Here is a 19,250-nt window from a genome sequence, read left to right as displayed (position 1 = left end):
ATGCTTTGTTTGTTTTTCAAGACAGGGTTTCTCCTTTTAACCCTGGGTGTCCTAGAACATCCTCTGTAAACTAGGCTAGCCTTGAATTCAGAGAACTGCCTGTCTTTGCCTCCTAAGTGCTGGCATGAAAGGTGTGTGCCACTGTGCCCGGCTAAAAAATATACTTAATTTTTTTTTCTTTTTTGAGACAGGGTTTCTCTGTATAGCCGTGGCTGTCCTGGACTCACTACCATCATCATCATTATTACTGAGACCTTGTAGCTGAGGATGACCTTGAATGGGAATAGGTCTGGCCCTTGCTAGGCAAGACCTTCTATCTCTAGGTCCTGAGTGCTTGAACTGTAGGCGTGTGCCACCACACCCACCACAAAATGTTCCCTGACCTTTGTTTACAATCATACCATGCCACACCGCTCTCCCAGCTGAGTTCCCCAGTGTCTGCTGTGCTCCTGAGGGTTTCTGGAAAATGCTGCCAAGCACCAGGTACTCTCAGCCCTCAGGAACACACACTGTCAGGGTCAGGTTACTTAGGGTGTAGGGAGTTGCACAAGAATTGTTATGGGGAGAGCCGGACTTTGTGCTGTGGGTGGCAACTGCTCTTACTTCACTCAGCAAGCTGGTGAGTGAGCAAACATGTTTTCACTGAACCTGGAGAGGAGGTACCTCAGAGAAAGGGAATAATCTCAAGTCTCCTGGGGAGAACGTCATTTATAGCCAGGAATCACTTTCCCTATTCTCACCACAGCTCTGCCGTTTCCCTCCTAAGGTCTGATGAAACTGCCATGCCTTTTGGTAGAAAAACTCTTTAAAGAATCGATAAGGGGAAAATTTCAGGTTTTCTGGGTTTTGCTCTAGAGCAGTGGTTCTCAACCTTCCTAATGCTGTGACCCTTTAACACAGCATGTTGTGGTGACCCCCAACGATCAAATTATTTTCATTGCTACTTCGTAACTGTAATTTTGCTATTGTTATGAATCATAATGTATGTAAATGTGTTTTTTGATAGTCTTAGGCGACCCCTGTGAAAGGGTCATTCAACCCCAGAGGAGGTTGAGACTCACAGGTTTAGAACTGTTGTTTCATAAGAACTAACTAACTATCTAACCAGCCAACCAACTAACCCACTAGCCAACTGTGACAAGCCTGGCAGCGGTGGTACACTCCTTTAAGTCCAGCACTCAGGAGGCAGAGGTAGGCAAATCTCTATGAGTTCGAGGCCAGCCTAGTCTCCAGAGCGAGTTTCAAGACAGCCAGGGTTCCATAGAGAAATCCTGTCTCAACAAACAAACAAAAACTAAACTAAAGTAAAATGGCTGTGACAAAATGCCTGAGAGAGGTCAGTAAAGGAAAGCAGAATTCTGACGAAGGTTTCAGATCCCTGAGTGTGGAGGGGCTTGGCCCTCCTCCAAACCCAAGAAACTAGGAATCATCCATAGATGATTCATGAGTGACATCAGTGCTTTCGTGAGTCCATCACCACCCAAAGACTATACAACCCCGAAACACACACACACAAGCCTTCAGCACTTAAACTTCTGGGGACATCTCACAGCCAAACCATAGCAAGGACTCAAGGGACTTCATGGGTACCTGGAGAAGGGCAGGGAAAGAGACTGTTTTTCTTCCTGCCGTAAGTTGAATGGAAAAATTAAAATAAATGACTGCCCCCTAGGTACGGTGGAGGAGAAGGTTTATTGTAGATGTGTGGGAGAGCGTAGCCAGAGGCAGGGACATCTGGGATTGTCAAGAGTGGACATGACCAGACTTAGCTGGGCCATGTGGGGAAAGAGGGAGGGGAAGGGAGACAGACAGGAGAGAGGGGAATTAGGTGCAGCAGCCAGGAGGCCAAACGTACAAAAATGTCTGTGTTATATAAGGAAGAGTCTCTAGGGAAAGGGCAGCTGGGCTGGAGAGTTAGAATTGGGGTAGGGGCAGGGTATTCCAACCAAGTCCCTTGTAATAAGTAGGGACTGAGGGATGCTGAGAGAATCTGGCAGCCAGTTTCCCTTTGATATGCTAAATAGGCACCTTGGCCATTTTGTCCCCAGTTTGAAACTTGCCATAAGTAGCAGGTGTTGGAAGTCAGTTAGCATCCAGAAACCCCTGAAGCCAACAGCCAGGCAACCAGAGCTGTGTATATGTCAGAACCAAGCACTGGCATTTGGAAGAAGGTTCTGGCATGTAAATGCACAAAGCATTACCTCATTATGGTGTGATCCTTTGACAGAGAAGTACAGGGTGATGACAACCTGGGAAAGGGACTTGGCCCCCTCTACAGCATCTGGGAAGGCTTCCTGCAGAATTGTCTCGTTCAACACACCATAAAATCTGCTCTTTGAAAATGTTTAATTCAGCAGGGCATAGTGACCCAGGCACTCTGAGAGGCAGAGGTGGGTGTATCGCTGTGAGTTCTAGGACAGCCTAGTCTACAAAGTGAGTTTAGGACAGCTAAGGCTACACAGAGAAGCCCTATCTTGACACCCCCCCCCAAAAAAAAAGGATAATTCATGGTGCTGGAGAGGTAGATCCGAGGCCAAAGAGTGCCTGTTGCTTTCAGAGGACCCAGGTTCAGTTCCTAGCACCCACATGGCAGCCCACAACCACCTGTAACTACAGTTTCAGACGCTCTGCTGCCCTCTTCTGGCCTCTCTGGGTACTGTATGCACATGGTGCCCATGCACACATATAAACATGATTTAAAAAACTAAAAATGATTCTTAAAAAGAAAAAAAAAAGAATAGGGCTGTTGCTGGGTGGAGTGGATTCTAATCTTAAGTCATAAATGTGCAAATTGGTCCCCTCTTCCTGGAAATAATAAATAGTTTATTAAAGTCTGTGTGTGTGTGTGTGTGTGTGTGTTTGTGTATCAGCTGTTTTCTTTAAAAACCTTTTGCTGGGGAACTTTGTGAATTTATTATTGAATTGAACAATTATTTGAGAGAAGAAATAAGGACAAAGCAATTTAAAAATGTTATAAGTCAGCTAGGCACCAGGGTAAAATTTCAGTCTACAGAATATTAAGATTAAACTTATTTTTTTATTTAGAATGTTTATGGGATGGCTGTTTAAAGGACATTTAGGAGATGAAGACCACCTTGTGGTCATGACTCTCATTGTCTATGGCAATGTCGCCTTTCCCTTTCTTCTGTATGGGTTCAGCAGAGGGCACAGATTTCTCAGGCACACGCTCCCGTGGAATTTAGACTCTTTGCCATCTGTCAACAGCTTCGCATTTCCTAGAGCTTTCGGGAGTTGCAATAGCGGTTACTCACATCTGCTCAAAGCACGCAGTGTTCTGACTCTCCCAGGATGGAAGGTTTAGGCTGAGGTAAGCAACAGTTACAGAGTTGACAGGTTCCCTTCAGGGCCAGGGTCTGCCAGTGTTTCCAGAGAGAAAGCTGGGTCCGGGGAGGGCAGCGCTGCTGACCCACCAATCAGAATTAACGATGAAAATGCTAGTCCAAGTTAACAGTGTGAGCCAGGCATAGTCACACGGGTTTGTTATCCCAGTTACTCTGGATGCTGAGGCGGGAGGATTGCAGGTTCAAGGTCTATGTGGGCTATAGAGTGAGTTCGAGGCCAGCCTGGTGAGACCCCGGGAATATAATTCAATGATAAAATCTTGCCTCTCTTGTGTCAAGCCATAGGCTGAATTCCTTATGCTGAACAATAAGTGAAAACCCAAGACGATAAAAACCTAAAAATAATATAACATTCTTCAATAGGTAGGTCACTTAAGTTTTCAGATCCAACTTTTGTTTTTACTTATTTATTTTAAAAGCACTTTTTATTAAATTAGAAATTTTACACACACACACACACACACACACACACACACACACACACACACAGTATGTGAGCCGTTCCCACAGTGGCCAGTCGGATTCGCCTGGAACTGGAGTTACAGATGATTGTAAGCCACAGGTAGATCTTGGGAATTGAGCCCCCAGGTCCTCTGCAGGATCAGCCATTGTTCTGACCTCTGAGCCTGAGCTACCTCTGCAGCTCCAGGACTTGCGCAGGACCATTAGCGTGTTATGTAATATGTGTCTTTACCTTGTACAGAGAGATGTTAGTGTGAGAGATGAGTCCCACCCTAAGCCCCCAAGTGAGCATGGTACTGAGTACTCAGTCTTGCGCTTCTTCCCAAGGTAGTTTGTTTACCAGGTGACCCATGCTAGTCTAGTCTTGCTTATGGTTGACAAAATACCCAAGGCTGCGGAACTTTACAAAGAAAACGAGGGTTATTGAGTTCTTAGTTCTGGAGATTCAAGGTGGAGGCACATACTGGGAGACAGTCTTTAAAACTTTTTAAATTACATTTGCTAATTTATTGTGGAGCAGGAGATGGCATGGGGGTGACTTCACATGCCGTACGCCATGGCATACATGTGGAGGTAAGAGGACAACTTGGGGGGGACAGTTGGTTCTCTCCTTCCATCATGCGGAGCCCAATAGAATCAAATTCAGTTGGTTAGGGTTGGCATCAAGTGCCTTTCCCCCATGGAGCCAGTTTGCCTGTCCCTAGAAACTGTTAAAGAAATGAGTGACCTGGTGGTGCACACCTGTAATTCCAGCACTTTGGCAGGCAGGGGCAGGCCGTCTCTGTGACTTTGAGGCCAGCCTGGTTTACAAAGAGAGTCCAGGAGAGCCAAGGCTACACAGAGAAACCCTGTCCCCCCCACCCAAAAAAAAAAAAAAATGAAAGCAAGAAAGAAGTGAGTGGCAGGCTGGAGAGATGGCTCGGTGGTTAGGGTCACTGGCGGCTCTTACGAAGGGCCTGGGTTTGGTTCCCAGCACCCGCATGGCAGCTCGCCATCATCTGGCACCTGACTTCTGCAGGCACCAGACATTGTACATGGTGCACAGAAAAACACATATAGGCAAAACACTCCTAAGCCTAAAAATGAAAGAGATTTAAAAGAAATGAGCGACAGCAGCTAGAAGCACCTCGGGACCGTGAACAAAGGAAACAGTGGGATCAGAGAAGTGCTGGCAGAGCCTTGAGGTAGACCAATGCTGAGCAATGTGCTGAGAGGTTGTGTGTGTCAAAGCTTCAGCTGCATTGGCCTTGATTTCCAGACGGATCCCATTCCTGCAGGCTGTTGAGTGGGTAGCTACTGTCACCTTCAAGCCTTCGTCTGTGTTTCAGTGTAGACTGCCTCCAAGGAGCAGCGCAGTAAATGTTGTGAGTGGAACTGATGTAAAGCCTTAGCCAAAAGTGGCGGCTCCAACCTATCTTTTTTTTTTTTTTTTAAATAAAGGGACCACCTGGAAGCTGCAGGCCACATGTGTGTTCTGAGAGATGCCTTTGACTTTGAGAGCCCATCTGAAATTGCCAACCTCATCACAGCCAAGAACTTGGAAGCAGCGCTAGCCCTTCACCTCTACCGAGGAGGCAGACTTCTGCAAGGTACGCCTCTCACCCTTCTGCGATCACTCAGGGGAAGTGCGGCCAGGCACGGGGCCCTGTTACCCAAAGGCAAACTCAAGGATTATACAAGGGCTCTGTTTTTTCTATTAAGCGATTTTCTGAATTTGGTAACTTTGCTGGTTCAGAACAGGTAGATATCGATGGTGTCTTTATTGTATAAATATTTGAGTGTCATCCTGAGGCCAGGCCTGGTGAACATGGCCTTTGTCCACAGCGCACTGAGGGTCTCTCACACAGCTGTGGAAGCCGTTGGTCAGACCATTTGTGTCTATGGTGATCCACTCACTCAGCTGTGGACAAGAGGCCGCTTTCTTCCCTACCTGGGTTTCTCCATGAGTGCTGTGCCGCTTATTTTCCTGTTGCTAGGATAAAATACTCTGGGTAATGCAACCTTAAGAGAGAAAGGGTTTTCTGCTTTTGGCCTACAGTTCCAGGGCACGGTAAGCCGGTCACATCACGTCGGAAGTTAAGAGAAATGAGCGCACACACAATTCCTACAAATGCCCTTTCTATATTTATACAGTCCAGGATCCCCGCCTAGGGAATGGTAACACCTACGGTGGACTTAGTCTTCCCACATCAATTGAACTAGGACAACAGGCCAACATGACCTAGACAAACCCAAACCCTCACTGAGACTTCCCCGGCGATTCTAGGCTGTGTCAGTTGGCAGTTAAAATGAGTCATCACAGGTAGTTTGGACCTGGCTTACCCTCATACACACATTTATGCATGTCTCCAGCTGCAGGTGACATAATTGAGGGCGTGCACATACCTAGTCTTCATTTTGATTGTTGCACGATAAATTTTTTTCTACAACACATGTGTACACATCTACCTCACCTGTCCTTTTTTACTGTGTGTGTGTGTGTGTGTGTGTGTGTGTGTGTGTGTGTGTGTAGTGTGCATGCAGGTACGTGTTTGGGTCTGTATGTAGATCTGAGGTTGGTATCTTTTCTCAATTGCTTCTCTACGTTATTAATTTCGTGCATTAGTTTCATTCATCCTTTGTGATGGTGGAGGAGGCCAGAGGGCAACTTGTAGGAGTTGGTTCTCTCCCCGCTATGTGGATCTCAGGGATTGAACTCGGGTCATAAGTCTTGGCAGCAGGTGCCTTAACTACCCGAGCCATGTTGCTAGCCCCTCTATTTTATTCTTTCGGAAACAGAGACTTTTTTCAGGACAGGGTTTCTCTGTGTAGCCTTGGCTGTCCTGGACTCACTTTGTAGACCAGCCTGGCCTTGAACTCACAGATCTGCCGCCTCTGCCTCCGGAGTGCTGGGATTAAAGGTGTGTGCCATCATACCTGGTTAGACAGAGACAACAAAGGTAACTGATTTGGTTAGGCTGAGTGATCAGTGAGTTTCAGGACCTGTCTATTTCTACCCTCTGCCCCCTGACCGCCTGGGGTTACAGGCATGTAATGCCATGCTTGGGGTTTTGCATGGGATTGACAGTCCCACATGGGTTTGGGGGATCTACAATCTTGCTTGGCAGGCACTTTACCAACTCAGTCAACTCCTTAGCCTCCTTCGTTGTTGCTGTTGTTTTAGTCCTACTATCTCAAGGCTGGCCTCATACCCACTATGTAGCTGAGGATAGCTTTGAACTCTGATCTCTTGTCTCCATCATCGGCGTGCTGGGGTCATGTGTGTACATTACCATACCCAGGTCCCTGAAGTCATCTGGTCTTTAATTAACTTTAACTTTTAACTTTCCTTTCTCTTTTCCATCAACTATCACTGTTGGTGTAATGTTGGTGTAATGTTCTTGTGGCATGTATACAGTTTACCCTTGTTCATTCAAATGCTGATTTCTCTACCCCACTATCTGGTTTCAATCTGGGACATGGCATTGTGATGTTTATTCTATGCATCACCTGTATCAAGTTTGTGTAAGCAAACCATTTGTTCTCTGTAATTTCAATAAAACAACCAGTCATTGCTGTGCAATGGAGAGAATAAGGTGGGACATCCTGGTCTGGAGGGGAGGAGAAGGAAGTGAGTGGGAGGAGTCGGAGAGCAGAGATTGGTAGAAGAGGACTTAGAACCACGAGGAGAGATGAACTGGCTAAAAGCAAGTATAATGTGTAAAATCTGAATGGTAGGAAACTATGCGGGCTTGGAGGTTTGGGATGGATGCCCAGCATTGTCCTCTAGGTTAACTAAATGCATCCTAGTCTCTGAGTGGTGATTTGGGTATACAGCTGGTTTAGGAATAACCACTGTTTAACTAAAAGATAAATCAATAATAAATATTAATAACCAACAACATATCCCAGTGTGTGTCTGCTCAGACAGACACTCAGCATATGCCTGTTGAGCAGGAGAATTGCTGCCCTATTGCTGTGACCCTGTGTCACCTCCAGAAGTAATGACAGCACTCCCAAAGGACTGAGGATCTCTAGAGATGTCTCAGCATTTGCCCTGCAAGCCTGATGACCCTATTTTAGGTCCCAGCACCCATGTAATGCCAGGTGACTATGGTGGCCTCGCTGTAATCCCAGTATAAGAGAAGCAGAGGCCCGATCCCTGGATCAAGCTGGTTAGCTTTACTAGATGAATGGGAGAGCTATGGGATTAGAGGAGAGACCCTGCCTCAGTATATGAGATGGAAAGTGGTTGAGGAAGACTCCTGACTTCAATTCCCAGCCTCCATGTGCATGCAAACGAATAGACAGGTGTGTGCGCAAGCATGCATACACACACACACACTCACACACACACACACACACTATATACACATACTCAACGAACATTTATTTACTCTGAGAACATCCCGAATTCTACAGAACAAGGCTGACTCCCAATTCCGTTAGAAGCTCAAGGGCACACAGAAATGGTCTGAATGTGGAAGAAGAGATGAGAATGACTTTTCTCATGGAGCCAAGACCCAGTGCACCGCACATCTCTTCTCTGGCTGCTCAAAAGCTTTGAGAGGTGACCGCAAAAGCCGTACATGGCAGTATGGTCTTCAGTTCCTAGTTGGCAGTTTCTGCGAACCGTGTGATGAACCCTTTGTGTGATTACATTTGTTATTTGTTTTAAAGTGACACACACACATACACACACACACACACAATGTATTTTATTTCCATGGTGAGGTTATAATATATATTTTATTTTGTCCCTTGTGCTCTCTGTTTTTGCAAAGTTCCACCTCCCTTCTTCCTTTTTTTTTTTTTTTTTTTTTTAGCCTTGGCTATCCTGGATCCTGGACTCACTTTGTAGACCAGGCTGGATTTGAACTCACAGAGATCTGCCTGCTTTTGCCTCCCTGAGTGCTGGGACTACTGGAATGTGCCACCGTGCCAGGCTTGCCTTTTTCCTTTTAATGCTGTCATGGTACAAGCGGGCATTTTTTTGTCTGGGGCAGATGGATTTTTTATTTAAAATTTAAAAATTTTATTTCTGTGTGTGTGTGTGTGTGTGAGAGAGAGAGAGAGAGAGAGAGAGAGAGAGAGAGATGATAGCATGCCATGGCACTCATGACTCTGTGGACCAGGTCCTCTCTTTCTACCTTTTCAGTTTAAGTGAACTGAAACTTTAAGATGTGCTGTAAGTCAACAAGCTTGTGGGCAAGTGCTTTTACCGGCTTACACTATCTTGCCAGCCCTTCATCTCAGTTTTTTTTTAAATCCGTATCTTCACATACGTAGTGAGATATTTGAAGGACAGCTAGGCTAAAACATGAACTCCATCTGTGGTTCCCATTGCCTTGTACACATGTCCTGAGTCATTTAGGTTTGATTGTTGTTTGAGGCAGAGTCTCATGAAGCCCAGCCCTGAACCTGCTGTGAAGTTGAGGATACCCCTGACTTTCTCATGCTCCTGGCATCACTTCCCAAGAGCTGGGATTACGGCTTGTGCTACCCTGTCAACTTTATGTGGACCTGGGAAATGAATGCAGTGTTTCCTACGTGGTGGGCATGTGCTCGGCCAGCTGAGGCATACCTTCAGTCCTGGAAGTGATCCCACGAAGTATGATCAATGTTCCTCTCTGGTGACAGCAACCTGCTCTGTGAGGGTGGGAGTGTAATTTTTCACTTGCCCTCATTTTAATTCCCAGAGACTTTCCAGTTTGGGATCACCTGGCATTTTGGAGTTTCGGATTAGGCAAACACCCCCTGCATTGCACCGTGAGACAGGGTCCCACTATGTAGCCTTAGCCTCTCTGGAACTATGTAGCACAAGCTGGCTTTACAGAGATACTCCTGCCTCTGCCTCCCGAGTGCTGAGATTAAAGGCATGGGCCACCACACCAGGCTGATTTTATGTTCTTGAAGTCATGATGTGAGTCACTGTAATACCATGGCTTTGTGTGCATGTTAGTCAAGCACTCCACCAATGGAGGTTCAAATCCAGCCTGTTTTGTGTATTAAATGTGTCTACATAAGCCCTTAACAACTTGTATAAATAGAAATTTGCTTTTCTTAATCTTTAAAAGATTAAAGATTTAGCCAGTTGTGGTAACCCAAGACTTTAATCCCAGTACTCGGGAGACAGAGGCAGGCAGATTTCTCAGTTTGAAGCTAACCTTCAAATCTGGTCTATAGAGTGAGTTCTAGGACAGCCAGAGCTACATAGACAGACCCTGTATATTATTTTATGTACGTGAGTGTTTTGCCTACACGTATATCTGTGCACCACATGTGTGCCTGATATCCCCAGAGGCCAGAAGAGAGTGTCAGATCTCCTGGGACTGGAGATACAGATGGTTGTGAGTCACTAGGGTATTAGAATTGAACCTGGGTCCTTTGCAAAAAAGCAGCCAGTGCTCTTAACCATGGAGCCATCTCTCCAGCCCTCGATTTACTCTTTAAATTACATTTATGTGTTATGCTATGCTATGCTGTGCTGTGGTGTGTGTGTGTGTGTGTGTGTGTGTGTGTCTGTATGCACTCCCATGCATGTTTGCACGTTTAGATGTCAGAGGACAACAGAAGGAGTTGGTTCTCCTTCTGTGTCAGTCCTGGCAATCAAACTCAGACAGCTCAGTGGCACATGCCTTTACTTGTTGAGCCAGCTCACCAGCCCTTTTTAAAGGCAAATGTTTGCCAAGGAAGTGACCAGGCAAATAAAATTTCTCAATAGAACATGCAGATTACAAGGATGTGCACATTGGCAGTCTCAGTACAGATATGCCCTGGCTACGGTGCAGAGATGTCAATCACTGGTTCAAGGCTGGACAGGTAGCTCAGCAGTCTGCAGTACTGGCTGCTCTTCTCAAAGTCTGAGTTCAGTTCCCAACTCACAACCATCTGTATCTATATCTTCATGGGGTCAGACGCCCTTTTCTGATATACAGACATAATTCAGACAAAGCATTTTTATACATAAAACACATAAATACCATGTGAACCCTGAACTAACTCAAGGAATTTGTTCCTCCCTCCTGGGGATGTGTATAAAAGATTTTTTTCTTCTTGTGTACATTAATCATTTTTTTCAAGTGTTTAATGACAGAACTTTATAGTCATCCTTACCTAAGATGGAATATAGCCAGGGCACTGTGCAGGATGCATTGTGGGTACTCTCTCATACGATTTAACTAGCCTATAAAACAACTTGCACTAATTTGGTGCAGGCTGCAGTGCTTTAATGAAGTCTTAAGAACATGCCCTAGGGGGCTGGATGGCTCAGGGGTTAAGAGTACTGACTGCTCTTCCAGAGGACCAGGGCTTACTTCACAGTGGCAAGCACCTCTACCTAATGAGCCATCTCACTGGCCTATAGTTGTCTGTCATTTTTGTTGTGTGTCCTCCCCACCCCCAGACAGAGTTTCTCTATATATCCCTGGCTGTCTTGGAACTTGCTTGTAGACCAGGCTGGCCTTGAACCCAGTGATCCAAATGCCTCTGCCTCCCTTGTGCTGGGATTAAAGGTGTGTATCACCTCTGTCTGACTTGTCCTGCATTTTTGAGACAGGGTCTCATGTAGCCCAGGCTGGCTTTGAACTTGTGACCTTGACTTTTTGTCCTCTTTCCTGTCTTCCCAAATGCTGGAGTTACAGGAGGCACCATCACACTCAGGCTTTTAAGATAGGGTCTTACATTTCATAGCCCAAGCCAACCTGGAACTCACTATATAGCCCAGGCTGGCCTTGAGCTCCTGAAAATACTTCTGCCTTGACTCACAAGTGTGAGCCAGCCCACCCAGCTTCAGTTTTCTTACCTGAAATGAAGTAAAAACATCTATCATATCTATGCCAGGTCTCCCACAGCAATCAGTTATACGTGATGAAAAAAATTTTAATTAAAAAAATTTCACATGTAAGGATGGTTTGTATGCATGCGTGCAGACATTTACCACATGTATTCCAGGTGCCCACAGAATCTATATGAAAATCTCCTGGAAATGGAGTTACATACAGCTGTGAGCTGTCATGGGTGCTGGGAATCGAACCCATGTCCTTTGGGAGAACCACTGATGCTCTTAACTACTAACCCATCTCTCCAGTCCTGAATGATAACATCTTATTTCCATGTTTTGTCTCTGTCTTAGTTAAGGTTTTGTTGCTGTGAGGAAACACCGTAACCATGGCAACTCTTATGAAGGAAAACATTTAATTGGGGCTGGCTCATAGTTTAAGAAGTTTAGTCCATTATCATCATGGAGGGAAGCCTGGCAGACATGGTGCTGGAAGAGCCGACAGTTCTAATTCTTGGCAGCCAGGAGGAGACCGTGTGCCACACTGGGCATAGCTTGGACATCTAAGACCTCAAAGCCCCCCCCAACCCTCAAGTGACACACTTGCTCCAACAGGGCGCCACTCCCTAAGGCCTAGCATTCAAGCACATGAGTCTGTGGGAGCCAAACCTACTCAAACCACCACACCTGATGACCTCCAGATGCCAGGGTGTAGCTTGGGCTACATCATGCTGCCCACTCCTGAAGACTGAGGGCTCTGAGCTGCAGGTTAGAGGTGACAAACAGGACCATGTCCTGTCATCAGCCTTCGCAGCTTCATTCAGGCTCTTTGATCACCTCACAGTATCGGGGAATTTGGCTCCAATCGATGGTGGTGAACGAAACTGAAAGCAGATTAATTTGAAAAATGGTCTTGACGGCCACAGGTGGAATTTGGCATAATTAATCTCAGTGTGGGTTTTTTTCTTTGTACAGAAGTTTATTTATGTGTGTAGAGTGGTGATGATGATGGTGGTGGGGATGATGGTGGTGGTAGCAATGATAATGGTGGGAAGAGATCTTTGTGGAAATTACGGGACAACTTCTAAGGAACTGATTCTCTCCTTCCACCACGTGGGTCAGATTATCAGGCTTGGTGGCAACTGCCTTTATCTGCTAAGACATCTGGCTGGCCCTCAGGGCAGGTTTCTAATAGTGGCATCTGCTCTCCCTCTGGAGAGCTGAAGGGAATGAAACTGACACCAAAACACATCACACCTACTCTCCGGGGCTGTAACTTAGCTGGCAGAGTGCTTGTTTGGCATGCACAACGTAAGCTGGGTGTGGCGGTGTTTGTGGTAAACCTCTGCCCACTGGGCCATCCTGGGTGGAAGCCTGAGGATCTAGAGTTCAAGGTCACCCTCAGGGTAATAAGTTCAAGGCCATCCTGCCTCAAAAACCTTGGGCCAGTGAAATGACCCACAGGGTGAAGGCAATTTCTCTACAAGCCTGACCACTCAATTCCCAGAACTCTCAAAGGTGGAAAGAGAAGTGACTCTACAAAGCTGTCCTCAGACCTCCACACCAGCAGTGTGGCAAACGCATGCCTTCCCCCACCTTTCTCTCTCTCTCTCTCTCTCTCTCTCTCTCACACACACACACACACACACACACACACACACCTCTCTCCCCCCATCTCTTTCACAAGCACCTCTCCCTCTCTCTCACACACTTCCCTTCCCCTCTCTCACACACCTTTCTTCCTCTCTCTCATCCCACATCTGGGAGCAGGGGAGGGGGTGCACACCTGTAATTACAGCTCTGGGAATGCTGAGGCGGCAGGAGAATTAAGAGTCGCAGGCCAGCCTGAGCTACAGAGCTTCTCCTTCAAAACAGACAGAAGACAAGCCACACAGCCCTGCGCAATGGGAACTTTTGCTTTTGCTTTGTGACCTAGGGCTGGTTGTCAAGGGATGCTGCCTGTTGTCCTGCTGTTCCACCTGTCATCATTTTGCAGGTCATGGCATTCCTTTCGGGGTCATCTTTGGCGGAACTGATTTAAATGAAGATGCCAGTGACAAAGAAAAAAATGAAGTTATGGGGAAAGTTCTGGAGGAAGCCAGGTAAGGCCATGGGCGCTCTCCTTTGGGAGGGCTTTCATTGTACCAGGGAAATCAAATTCATGCCATCAATAATAAGGCCCTTTGCCAGGCCTGGTGGTGCATGCTTTTAATTCCAAAACTTGGGAGGCAGAGGTAGGTGGATATCTGAGGATTAAGGCCAGCCTGATCTACATAGCAAGTTCCTGGATAGCCAGGGCTACAGAGAGAAACCCTGTCTCAAAACAACAATAACAACAACAACCCCACAAAATGCAACTGGCCCTTAGTATTGTCTAAATTTTGCTACAAATTCACATTCTAAACAACAATGTTACAATGTACCTGGCCTACTGTTAATATCACAGGAGCATTCCAGGTAGCAAGACAGAGCTAGTGTAGGCTTTTGTTTTGTGTGTTTGTGTGTGTGTGTGTGTGTGTGTGTGTGTGTGTGTGTCTGCGTGTGTGTCTGCGCGCGCGTGCACAAGTGCCGAAATAGGCTCTTTAGTAGACTAGGCTACCCTTGACCTTGAACTCTGCTCCTGCCTCCACCTTCTAAGTGCTAGGACTATAGAAGTGTGTCACAGTGCAGGGCTGAGTAGCAAAGCAGGCTCAAGCTAGGTTTCCCAGCCCAAAGGTCATCCTTGTAACAATTCTAGTATGGCTCAATTCTAGTATGGCTCACTATTCAGTATGGCTCCTGTCTGTTTAGCCTTGTGGGTTTTGTAAACCATTTGAGAGAGAGTGGGTTCTGTGCCCTGGCTTAGTCCTCATTTATTTACACATTACTCCCAGCCACCCAGGACCAGTGAGCCTCCAAGAGCATGGCTGCAGTGGCTACAAGCGGTGCCTTTCTGTAACGACACATCCATTACCTCTGTGGGGATAGCGTGGGAACCCCTGGCCCAGACATTAGCTGTGTCCTGCATGAACGCTGTGTGAATGTGGCGCACATATATACACACAGGAAAAACACTCATACACAGAAAATCAAAATAAATCTTAAAAACCAAAACCTAACCAAACCACAACAACAACAAAACAAAAACCAATGCAACGGAAAGCACTTGCTGCTTTTGCAGGGGACCAGAGTTCCCTTTCCTGTACCACCATCCAGGTGGCTCCTGGTATAATTCCAGCTCCAGGGAATAAGCACCGTCTTCTGGCCTCCATAGGCATCGCACTCACATGGCGCAAACACACACACACACACACCTACCTTAAAAAATAAAGATGCCCCATATTAGTGCAGATTCCTTATTACTGTTTTCACACTCTAAAAACATTACCTTTCTATTTACATACTTCATGCTGCACAGTCTTGTGGAAGAAAAGTAATTCTGTTTACTGAAAACATTATTGAACAAATCCAGGTTGTAGTATTATCATTAGGGTTATTTATTGTGTTGTTATTAAAACAAATACTGATTTTTTTTTTTGTAAATTCGGGGGTATTGATGAGGCCAGTAGGCAAGAGAGACGAATGAATCATGGATGTCTTGTGTGACACCACACAGCTCGTGTTTCTATAAATGAGGTTATTGGTCTTGTTCAGCTTTACAGTGATCATTTCATTTTTAATAAAACACATTTATTAAAAATACACATTTGTGTATTTTTTTCTATATTTTTTTCTGTGTAATTTTTTTCAATATTTTAAAATTTCCTCCCATGTAGTATAGTTTTAAATCTTAATTTTGGGTTAGGTTTTTTTAGCTTCTAAGAATCATGACATAATAAGTACTTAGTAATTGTATTATAAATACAATTGAAGTTGTATTTATATATATCTAAATTATATATATGTTCCTGGCACCATGTGTGAGAGGTGCTCTTGGAGGCAAGAATTGGGCATCAGGTGAAATGGAACCGGAGTTCTAGGTGGTTTTGAGCTGTCACATGGGTGCTGAGAACTGAACCCAGGTCCTCTAGAGGAGCAGCCAGCATCTCTCCAGCGTAGTCCCCAGTCCTCTTAGGTTCTTATCATTACCACATTCTGTGTAGGAGGGTGTGGACCTTTTCTATGTATTTAACCGCTCCTCTGACTTCATGCTGTGGTAAGTTCATTGGAGTGTTTGAGTCTGACCCTGGCCTTTCCTTCCTTTTTGATCTCTCATTCTTTTCCTCATTGCCAGTACAGTTTTAATCTCTGTGCTTTGGATGCGTGTCCGTGTGTGATGTGTGTCTCAGCTCTGCACTCTTTATCTTGAATGGTTGTTACTCAGTGACTATGCACCCATATTTGACTTCTGTCTTAGTCAGGATTATGATGGCTGTGAGTCAGGAAACACCATGACTGGAAGCAGGTTGTGGAGGAAATGGTTTTCAGACTATGATTCCACATCATAGTTTATCAGCAAAGCAAGTCAGGACAGGAACTCACACAGGGGCAGGAGTTTGAGGCAGGAGCGATGCAAAGGCCATGGAGGGATGCTACTTATTGGCTTGCTCCTCATGGCTTGCTCCCCCAGGACCATCAGCCCAGGAAGGTACCACCCAGAATGGGCTGAGCCCTCCTGAGTCCTGTCTGACAGGACTCCCTACAGCTGGATCTTACGAGGCATCTTCTCATCTGAGCCTCCTTCTTCTGTGATGACTCTAGCTCGTGTCAAGTTGACACAGAATGATCCAGGACAGTATCAGTGTTCTTTTCACTACTGTGACAGAACACTTGACAAAGGCAGCTAAGGGAGGAAGGACCCAGGTGTGGTGGTGCATACCAGTCATCCTAGCACCCTGGAGGCAAAGGCAGGAGGATCTCTGAGTTCAGTGCTAGCCTGTTCTACATAGTGAGTTTCAGGCCGGTCAGGGCTACACAGAAAAAAAGGAGAGATTTATTTTGGCTCATGGTTTGAGGGTACAGTCCACCCTAGTCCATCATTGTGAGGAAGGCGTGGTGGCAGGAGATGATGCAGCTGGCTCTGTGGTCTCCCCAAGTCCGCAAGCAGAGAACAGTGGATGCTGGTACTCAGCTCACTTTCTCCCCCTCCCCTTCTTTTCTAAAGATTTAACTAATTAATTAATATGTGTACAGTGTTCTGCCTGCAGGCCAGAAGAGGGTACCAAATCTCAGTGTAAATGGTTGTCAGCCACCATGTAGTTGCTGGGAATTGAACGCAGGACCTTTAGAAGAGCAGCCAGAGCTCTTAACCACTGAGCCATCCCTCCAGCCCCACTTTCTCACTTTCCTGACACTGAAATCTTTCTCAAAAGATTCTGTGTGATTGCCCCAAAATTACCCAAAATTATGTAAATATGTGGGTAATCCATAAAGGTACTGTCAGGTGCCATGATAATTTAACTGGCTTGGTTTAAAAAAAAGGAATAATTTTTTAAAAGATTTATTTGTTTATTATATATAGTGTTTTACCTGCATGTACACATGCAGGCCAGAAGAGGGCACCAGATCTCATAGATGGTTCTGAACCACCATTTGGTTACTGGGAATTGAACTCAGGACCTTTGGAAAAGCAGCTAGCTACTGCTCTTAACCTCTCTGAACCATCTCTCTAGCCTCCCCGACCCCTGCAAAGGGGTATCTTTATACAATTCCTGTGCAAGAAATGTTGTATCCCATTCTGTTAAAATGTACCTGTTACGATAGTTTCACGACAAGCGCAATCTCCTTTAAATATGCTCATTCATTTAGTGGGGATGTGTGAGTGTGACACAGCTCTCATGCATAGGTCAGAGAGCAACTTGTGAAGCTGGTTCTCTCCTTCCACCATTCCAGGGGATCAAGCCTCTTGCTGCTGAGCCATCTTTGTTGACCCAACAAACATTCTTTTTTTTTTTTTTAATTTCTTTATTTCTTTGTTAATGTATATGAGTGCTCTATCCAGATACCTGCATGATAGACCTGCATGCCAGAAGAGGGCATCAGATCCCTGTGTATATGGCTATTAGCCATCACGTGGTTGCTGGGAATTGAACTCAGGACCTCTGGAAGAGCAGACAGTGTTCTTAACCATTGAGCCATCCCTCCAGCCCCAGCTTTTTATTTCTTAAAAATGTAAATGTAGCCAGGTGGCCGCAGTGCACACCTTTAATCCCAGCACTTGGGAGGCAGAGGCCTTCCTGAGCTACAGAGTTAGTTTGAGGACAGCCAAGGCTACACAGAGAAACCCTGTCTCAAAACAAAAACCAAACAACAGTAACAACAACCCCCCCAAGCAAGCAAGCAAACAAACAAACCTAAAAAAAGTAAAAGTATGTTACTGTGCATGTGCATATAAGTGTCAAAGAGGGTGTTAGATCCCAGAACTAGAGCTACAGGTATGTGTGAGCTGGGAACTGAATGGGTGCTGGGAACCGAATCCGGGTCCTCTGGAAGAACAGTAAATGTTCTTAACGACTGAGCCATCTGGCCAGCCCCAGCCTTTGATTTTTAATCTCTGCTTCCCCAGCATTATTCGAAAGGAACAAGAGAAGTAAGAGGCTTTGAGCATCATTGGGTTTATGTCCCGCGAAGTCCCACACAACTTTTCCTGTTCTGGTGTGGGTGGAGGGTGGGCCTAATGGGCAGTGACCAGGAGTAATGACAATGGCTGGCACTTAGAGCCTCGTCCTCTACGCCTCTCATGGGCTGTTGGGAAGTGCCACTTCACAGTTGCCTTAATTGAATTCCAGCCTAATTGACTGTTATCTCTATGCATTGACTAGGTTTGCCGTAGCTTTCACGGAGGCGATGAAGGACGCAGCACAGGTGCAGTGGGTATGTGTTCTTCTGCTGTCATTTCAGTGGGCCTCGGGGACAGGGAAGAAGTCTTAGACCATGGCAGTCCGGCACAGCTGTGTGCTGCATTTCTCCAGGGTGGATACCCTACAAAGTTCAGTGGTGCTTAAAAAATTTTTTTAATCAATTCTTTGAGAATTTTATACAGCGTAAAACTTTTTTAAATAATAAAGAAAAAAACAAAAAACAAGTGTATGGGTTTTGGTTTGGTTTAGTTTGGTTTTGGTTTTTTCAAGACCAGGTTTCTCTGTGTATCCCAGGCTGTCCAGAACTTTGTCTGTAGACCAGGCTGGCCTCAAACTCACAGAGATCCATCCGCCTTCCTCTGCCTCCCTGAGTGCTGGGATTACAGGCCGCCACACCTCATATGTATGGGTATTTTTGCCTGCATACCACATGCTTGTCTTGTGCCTGACCTTCCTGGTGCTGGAGTTACAGATAGCTGTGACTTAACACTCTTGGAGCTGGGAATTAAACCCTAGTCCTCTATGAGAACTGTCTGTGTGCTTAGCCAGTGAACCATCTCTCCAGTGCCATACAATGTATATTGAGCACTTCATCCCTCTCAATTCCTCCTTCAAGATCTACCTTCCTTCCCAACCCACCCAACTTTGTATCACCTTTTGCTTTTTAAACGCCATGAATTTGGTTGCTGCACAAATACTCTTTCATGAGGGAACTACAACCTACCAGGGGCTGCACGCAAAGAGAAAAACGGACTCTCCATTTCTCAGCAGCTATCGGTTTGCCAATAGCTCATCAGCAAGGAGTAGGACTATGTGCCTCCCCGCACTCCATGCTGAGATCTTTTTCTTAATGGTCTGTTTGTCCATCTACCTACCTATCTGCTCTGT

At 45.7% G+C, this 19,250-nt stretch overlaps 1 protein-coding gene across 8 annotated transcripts in view; it reads left to right on the top strand.

The window, feature by feature from the left end:
- Nucleotides 1-19,250, top strand: part of Glt1d1 (glycosyltransferase 1 domain containing 1) — a 68,412-nt gene that overhangs the window by 2,103 nt on the left and 47,059 nt on the right. For all 8 annotated transcript variants that reach the window (XM_060382302.1, XM_060382299.1, XM_060382298.1 and 5 more), the window contains exons 2-4: nt 5,265-5,413; nt 13,580-13,685; nt 18,324-18,375. In XM_060382302.1, coding sequence (XP_060238285.1) covers nt 5,265-5,413; nt 13,580-13,685; nt 18,324-18,375 — 307 coding nt within the window. The remainder of the gene's footprint in view (nt 1-5,264; nt 5,414-13,579; nt 13,686-18,323; nt 18,376-19,250) is intronic.

The sequence above is a fragment of the Meriones unguiculatus genome, chromosome 4 (genome assembly GCF_030254825.1).
Source record: "Meriones unguiculatus strain TT.TT164.6M chromosome 4, Bangor_MerUng_6.1, whole genome shotgun sequence".
Classification (NCBI taxonomy): Eukaryota; Metazoa; Chordata; class Mammalia; order Rodentia; family Muridae; genus Meriones; species Meriones unguiculatus.
Note: the sequence above shows the minus strand (reverse complement) of the source record. Positions and strands in the feature narration are given on the sequence as shown.